Below are 7,939 nucleotides of genomic sequence, written 5' to 3'. Positions count from 1 at the left end.
AACAATGACTGTATGATTTCTGAGATTTTGTAGGATCCATCTTAATTTTGTTTAAAAAAAACATTTTGCAGATTCTGAAAGGGGTATGTAAAATTTTGACCTCAACTGTAAACCCCCCCCCCCCCCCCCAAGAACACAACTTTTAAACTTCAGTTGTGTAAATGATAGCAAAATACAATTATTAAAGTATATACTATATTCTGGATGATAGTTCTTCAAAATTCTTCTAAGCCATCAAAGATGTGCCAGAAACAATTGTAATGTGGTGTGGGCTAGGAGTGGTGCACTGTGATGCAAGTTGTGACAAAACAGCAGTTATATCACCTGGTCCTTATTGTACCTGCTGTCTAAAAATAACCTTTTTTAAAGACGTCAAAAAACACACCTACATAATCCATTAATCATTTGAGATGAGAGACTGGCTGATTTTTGATCAGGACAACTTATGGTACATTTACACAAATGGCTAAGCTAAGTTTGAAATAACTCCTAACTGCCGTGTTTTGCATTTAACTTAATCTTAACCTAGTTTTTATTCTTGTTCACATGACGGGGGTTTACCTGCCTTGCATCAGCGTAACCTCATTCAAATCTTGCTTCATCACCTTTGTGTAGGGAAGTGGTGGGTTACACAACTGATTTACTGGTATGTGGTATCAGGAAACCTGACCTAATATGTGCAAGTCATGTGATCACATCCGTGCTTTCTAAACACCTACAGACAAGTCTAGAGTTTCCCGTTCTCCAGCTGGGCTTGTATAATGTGTTACGTACTTGCTACGCATTGACTTTTAACCTACAGAGTAGTATCAGTTTGTCAAACATAGCACAATTAAGAACAACTTGATTTACGACAGCAAGTTTGACGTTGACGCAAGTAAGCGTACAGTAAACTGAAACTGAGCAATTCATTTCAGCTAAAAAAGGAGTTGGATGAATAGATGCAGCGGTCACGCTAACTAAAGCAGGACAAAAGAAAGGCTTGAGTGGCTTTTGTTGGTCTGTAATAGGGAGTCATGAAGGCCATCAAGTCCAGCATGACCCTGCTGATCTGAGAGGTGTGTGGTGTTGTCAGGTCAATTCTACTAGTCCACTCTGCTTTTCCAGAAACCTCTTAACAGAATAACCCACATGACTACCATGTTGTCTTCAAAAATACTTTTATTACAACACAAAATTCATTTCGCATTTGAATATAATAGTATAAAAAGGTTTTACATAAATACTTCTTTAATTTAATTTAATATAAATAATTTAAAGACCACAAAAGAACAATTGACTTTTGAAAAAAAAAGTTCTTACAGGATACTGTGAATGCAGTTTTCATCTCAGTGGTTTAGAAGCAAGTCCCTTTAAAATAACTTATTTTCCAACATTAATAAACAAGTAATAATAGCATACTATTCAAAAATAATAGCAAAAATACAAACAATTAGGGCAGCCTCTTTGAAAAATATCGCCTCTGATATCGTGTTGCCTGAGAAATATTTCCTGTAATTAACTGAAGTGCTTTATGACACCCCACCAATAACTCTCACAAGATACTCAGGTGCTCACTTCCATTCACAATTAGCTTCATGTGATGTCCTCAAAAAGTCCCACAACCAAAGCCAAAAACTGCTGAATCATCTCAGATTGCAAACGGGTGCTCCTCCTCCAGTTTATTCTGCCAGTTAGTCTCTAGTTCCACCAGTCTGGACTATCAGTCCTTTTTGTGACCACCTTTTTTAGCTTTTATAATTTTTCTAGATATTTTTTATCCATTTTCCCTTCTTATTAAACTGTCTTCATCGTTCGGGAAGGTTAATAATGGGCACCCATTGATCCATACACCGACTCTCTCTGCAGAAGCGGTTCACTTTTCCCAAAGCCGGGTTTTTCCATGTGGATGCATGTGGAACCTGTGAACATCAGAAGAGATTAGAGGGTTTGCTAATATATGTCCACCTGAGTGACTTATAAGCAATAAGAATTGTCCTTTCTAATTTGTCAGACAAATTTGTCTCATTTGTCCTAGACATGTCCTGGAACAATTTAGAAATCCTGGCCAGGACATTTCCAGGAAAAAGAGGGCCTCTACAAGAGTATGAATAAAAAATTGAAGTCAAACTGCAGTAGATGACCATGAATTTAAATGTCAGAAGGAATTTTGAGATTATGCAAATCTTACTGAATACATCCAATGGAGTCATTAAATCTTTTGAAAGAATATAAGAATGATGCTTACTAAAGCACCTGTTCATTTGATTTCAATTGAGAAAAATAAATGCAAATAGGAACCTGGAACATTAAGTGAAGAAACTCCTATTTGCCTAAGAATGAGTACAGAGCAGGATGTGCATGTGGGTGTACTGCACTGGCAGTTACACCTGGGCATGTCCTGACAAGTTACTTAGAAAAAGTGGCTCACGTGCTGGCTACTAGCCTTTTTTGGCTTTTGCTTCCTATTTGTGACCCTGGACCACAAATAGGTCAGTACATCATTGATGCATGGTTTGTAAGGATAGGACAATATTTGACCGAGATACAACTAACTCTCTGAGGGTGCAATCTAAAAAAGATGTCCAAATGAAGTTCTTAGCAATGCATATTACTAATCAAAAACTGAGTTTTGCTATATTTACAGTTGGAATTTACAAACTATTTTCACAGAACATGATCCTTACTTAATACCCTAATGATTTGTGGCGTTACAGAAAAATCAATAATTTTGACCCATACAATGTATTTTGTTATTGCTACAAATATACCTATGCCTATGCAACTTAAGACTGTTTTTGTCATCCAGGGTCACACTTAAATTCTAATCACAGATTGTTGACACTTACAGTGACCAGAATGCAGTGCAGATCCATCTGCTCGCTCCCGTGCACGCCCGCACCCCCGAGGATATGCGAGAGGCGACGTGTGTTGTTCACGCGCAGGATGTTGATGTCATTCTCGCAGCAGAAAGCCTGAATTAGAGTGAAGTGAATCTGAAGCGCCACATCCTTCACATCATCGTCGTCTGTGGCCAGGATGCACAATACCACGTTATCAGGGTCCCTGAATAGAAAAGTTGAGATTTTAGTTAGTTTCACTGCACCTGTTGCAATGACGTTGAAAAAAAAAACGACAGTGAAAGCCTCTAAACTTACACATTGAGTGATTTTGCAGCCTCGTAGACCCCAACAGTAACACATCCCTGCCGTAATGCGGAGCGCAGGACCTCCTCCAGAGCTTTAATCACAGAATCCATCCTGTAAAAACACAATTTGGATAAGTAATTAAGTAATGAAACATTAAAACGTTGTACATGGCAACAGCTCGTGCACAGTTTTAAACTGCGGCGGTTGAAAACTATTACAGTAATTTGAGTGATGTACTCAGTGCTAGTTTAAATGTTTAAGTGAGTAATTTGCCGACGTTCGTCTTATATAAGCAGATAAAATATAAACATAACTTATTTTGTTAAATTTGAGACCTGCTTTAGAACGATAAAGTTTGGCTGTTTAATAGGCACGTCACAGCGCGCGAAAGGGATGGTGAGCTGAGCTCGTGCAGCTGAGTTTATCCGGTACATGTGTTTGACATGTCTTTATTTCTTCCACAATAAACAGACATATAACTATATATTAGAAATCGCAATGTTCATTTTAAATATTACGTCTTCTGGATTCGCACATTATTCTGTTAACGTTATTGGTAAATTAGATTATAACAATACTGTTTAAAGGCTTAATTGCCGAATAAATAAATATCGGATTCGGCGATATTTACCTTTCAATAGAATAATCTCCATTAAGTTCCTCAAACGTCATGTTGCAGGTAAAATCCAGCACGGTCTTGAAAAACTTTCTTTTGAAAACAGAGTAAATCCACAAGTGTTCTCGTAGGTCTTGTTTCTCTGAATGTCACCGGGAAAAACTGACGTTGTGAGGAGTTACATTAGATTTAATTTCCCCGAGAGCTGTATTGAGAGCAATATCTGCATAATGATCCTTATTGGACACATGCAAATCAAGATAAGTAAAAAACATTTTGATTGGCTGTCACTCTGCACTAACAAAAGTCGACCATTCGCATTCGTCCGTCTAAATTGGCAGAGTTTGGGTCAGTCACGTTGGCTGACGTTGTTTTTAACCTTGTTGGAAAACTTTGCGGTGACATGTCAGGGCAAAGGGAAGCAGGGAATTTACCTAACAGATCTTCAGCCACAATAACTATGTAACATATAAAATAATAAACGCATTTAGTAATGCAATTTTACATAAATTCATAAGCACTTTCTCTTCACATCATATAAAAATAAGCATTTGAAACAATTAAAAGTGCTGCACAAGCCATATAAATTTATATACACTGAAATTATGGTATTGGATCATCAGTATGAAGGTTTCTGAGTTTTTTTGTGGGTACAGTTGCAAACAGTTCTAATAATGTGCGACTCAATGACATGATGCAAACCACTGTTTTCTGTGCTACAAGCTGTTTGGTACAAATTACAATTCCTGCCTGTTGTGATCTCAACCCAACAGTGACACCCTGAGGACAAATTACCACATTGCTTTAGTATTTACTTTTGTGCTTCTAATTAAGTTATAAAACAAAGTTTTACCAAAATCTCCTACTAAATCTTTTGATTTGAAAAGACAAACGTAATTTTTGTTTGTTTGTTTGTTTGTACGTAAATGAAAATCAAGTACATAAAACATTGAGGCACATTAAAGGCCAAATAATAATAGGAAGGAATATGTGTCAGCGGGCCAAATGATTCGAGACCAGTGGAACGGCGTCAGGATTCTATTCTAAGGTACATTTAATTTACAATAAATTATATCTGCAATGCTAAAATTAAATGAAAGTAATACAAAACGTTAGTAATATTTCCTAATATTTGTTGGCTGGACAGCCAATGGGCCTATAACCCTACAAAAGGCAAGACCATAGAAAATACAGAAAAGTCAAGTCAAGATAATTTATACAGCGCTTTTTACAATACAAGTTGTGTCAATAATAATTACAGTATCAATAATAATGCAAAAGTTGCATCAAAGTCAAATTGGAGAGGACTCATGTGGTTTCCATGGCCTTGTGCCAGTGGTCGTTTAGAAAACATCAGAAAATAATAAATTATTGCTAATTTCTATTTTGTTAGGGCACAAATCAAATCTAACTTTGCTGCAACATGGAACTTTTGCATTATTGACCCACTGTTGTCCTATTTAATGATAGGCTTTGACACAACTTGTATTGTTAAAAACACTGTATAAATAAAGGTGACTTGACTTGACAAATAATACAATTTCATGATTGATATATATATATATATATATATATATATATATATATATATATATATATATATATATATATTTTTTTTTTTTTTTTTTTATAAATATGACACTTATTTTAAACTTGTATCCCCCAGAATACGTTGTCCATTTTTGGGTATAAATTCATTGAAAACTATTTTTTAAAACATTTTATTCTCTCAATAACTTACAATAATTTATTGTAAAATTCATTTGTAAAAGAATAATGTATATTTATTAATATATTAGCCTGCTGTATCTTATTTGATATGCAAATGTATAGAGAACTAATTATCAACATGACCAAAATTTTACTGATAAACCTGTTGTACTCAATCTACTTCATACCTTCTGCTCTTTGACAGATTTTTTTTATTTGTTATTATTATACAATTTTATTTGAGGCTTTTGAGTTAGGCTTTCATTTGTGTATCTCTTAATCATCGCTAAATTGCAATTACGCAATTATCTAATTGCATATATGAGCCATAAAATCCTCGTGTATGAAATATGATACTCAACAAAAGGTATATTTGCAAACTAGATAGATCCCTTCCTTCAACTACTGATTGTGTCTTCCTTCTACTATAGAAAGTGTTGACACAAACTGCCTGGAAAAATCCATGTATTGTTGACCTAAACTAAATTCAATATAGATAAGTAAATGATTAATCAATAAATGATTGCATATACAGTTTCCATTTAAAAGTATTAAGTATTGAACTGATTTTCCAAAATGGCCCACAAAGTCTAAAGTCTATACACCACAGGGTCTATATGAAAAAGAATCTTACAGTTTTTCTCAATTGCTAAAACACTATAACCAGTCTTTTTAACTAAAATTTCAAAACTATAATGCCATTTTTGAAAAAGCACACCCATTTCCCTAAACAATAAACACTATTCCCTGCTTTGACACATGAGTTATATTTGGTGAACTGTTACTGCAAAACTCTACACACAAATCCCTACATTTCTCAGTGCTTACACCATGTGGTCATTTAGAAAGCACAAGCATTCAACATTGTTCACTCAATCTGTGAAGTTCAATCTTTTTCAATCTGAAAGAGCTCAATTAGCACACAATTATCCAAGTGGAAACACTAGGAGTCAAAATTTAGCACACACAAATCAGAACCTAAAAGAAGCCAAAGTCAGCTTACAGTTTTTCTCAGTCACTTTGGTGCATTTCTCAGATCAGAAATGAAATTGTCAAAACTACTTGTTCAACATCCACATCATCTAGTCTCTTGTGCACATCATAAAAAGCTTCTGATCAAGTTGTGATTGCTTTGGTACATTCATACAACTGATTAGATAAATTTGCCATGAATTATTCAAGTGAATCTTGACTTTCACTAATGAAGATAATGATTATCAACCAATGATAAAGCAGTTCTCTGAAATAGCTCAAAAGTACATCTCTTGAACCTTCAATTAGAAAGCATACTGTATATAGACAGAGGACAACGCAGGAGTTACAAAATCTGACAGTAGACTTTCTAATTTTTATTTTTACCTTTGTGCCCATATTTATTTTTCTTTGCTGTTTCACAATGACACTGTAATGCATTTTTATTTTTTTTCTCATACCACTAGTACAGTACAAGTGTAACTGTGAATCCTATCCAGTCTTTTTCAATCAGTATCCCACATACAGTAATGTGTAATTTTGAAGAGGAAGAGTAAGAGGTGAAAGAGGAAGAGGAGGAGAAGAAGGTGGATGACAACGACAACGTGGAAGAGACAGAGGAAGGGCAAGGGCGAGAAAACAAGCAGTCTCATATATTTTAGTTGATGAGTGCCAGGGTTGGATCAGGCATGCAAGAGGATTTGACCCCTACTGCCTGGCCAGGGCTAATTTAGCCTGTGATGCTGAAGAGGTTCTTTGCCCTGTCCCAGACCAAAGACAGGATTCTGGGCAGAAAAATTATATTTTGTTGTTGTTTGCTGTTTTGTACTGTACTCTACAGTACATTAAATTAAGGAATAAAACACTTGCAAAGGCATAGATTTGTTGTTTTCATCATGTGAAAAGTTTTTTTTATTGGATTGTTTTGGTTGTATTGTTTTGAATTTATCTCATCAGTGTGTAAAACTGTGTTGTAGTGTGTGGGTTTTTGAGGATTTGTGTGTCATGTCTGAGAGCAAAGTTTGGTTTTTCAGCAAGATTGTGTTGTTTTGAGTGGAGAGCTTCATTTTGACCTCAATATAAGAAGTTTGGGGTATTGAGTTAGGAGTTGTGGATTTGTGTTTAGAGTTTCGCAAATAAGAGGCATAATTTCAAGAAATGTGTTTAAGCAATTGAGAAAAACTGTAATATGGGGAATGTATCCCCTGAGATACAAACATTTACAGACAGATTATGAAATGTGTAAAAAATAAATTCATACACTGACAAAATAAACATACGCTAATGCTTATCATCCAAATATTCTGAATATGTTAAATAAATCAGCTCTTATTTAAATGCTGCCTGTGAGCTAAACAAAGAATGAACAGTTATAAACAGATATAAGTATTCACAACACCTTTTTTTAGGGTTAAATAAAATGTCATTCCAACTTTAAAGTAAAAAAGCAATCAATCAGTCAATAAATCAATCAATCATACTGGATTAAAGTTGTTATCTGTAATGTCATTAT

General features: G+C 34.9%; 1 protein-coding gene across 1 annotated transcript; it reads right to left on the bottom strand.

The window, feature by feature from the left end:
• Window positions 1-1,143: 1,143 nt before the first annotated feature.
• Window positions 1,144-3,891, bottom strand: gadd45aa (growth arrest and DNA-damage-inducible, alpha, a). Its single transcript, XM_073848945.1, has 4 exons — window positions 3,760-3,891; window positions 3,138-3,239; window positions 2,829-3,045; window positions 1,144-1,901 (listed from the first exon to the last, which is right to left on the bottom strand). The coding sequence occupies exons 1-4, from the start codon at window positions 3,798-3,800 to the stop codon at window positions 1,788-1,790; spliced, it is 474 nt and encodes a 157-aa protein (XP_073705046.1). The 5' UTR covers window positions 3,801-3,891; the 3' UTR covers window positions 1,144-1,787.
• Window positions 3,892-7,939: the final 4,048 nt, after the last annotated feature.

The sequence above is a fragment of the Garra rufa genome, chromosome 10 (assembly GCF_049309525.1).
Source record: "Garra rufa chromosome 10, GarRuf1.0, whole genome shotgun sequence".
In the NCBI taxonomy this organism is placed as follows: Eukaryota; Metazoa; Chordata; class Actinopteri; order Cypriniformes; family Cyprinidae; genus Garra; species Garra rufa.
Note: the sequence above shows the minus strand (reverse complement) of the source record. Positions and strands in the feature narration are given on the sequence as shown.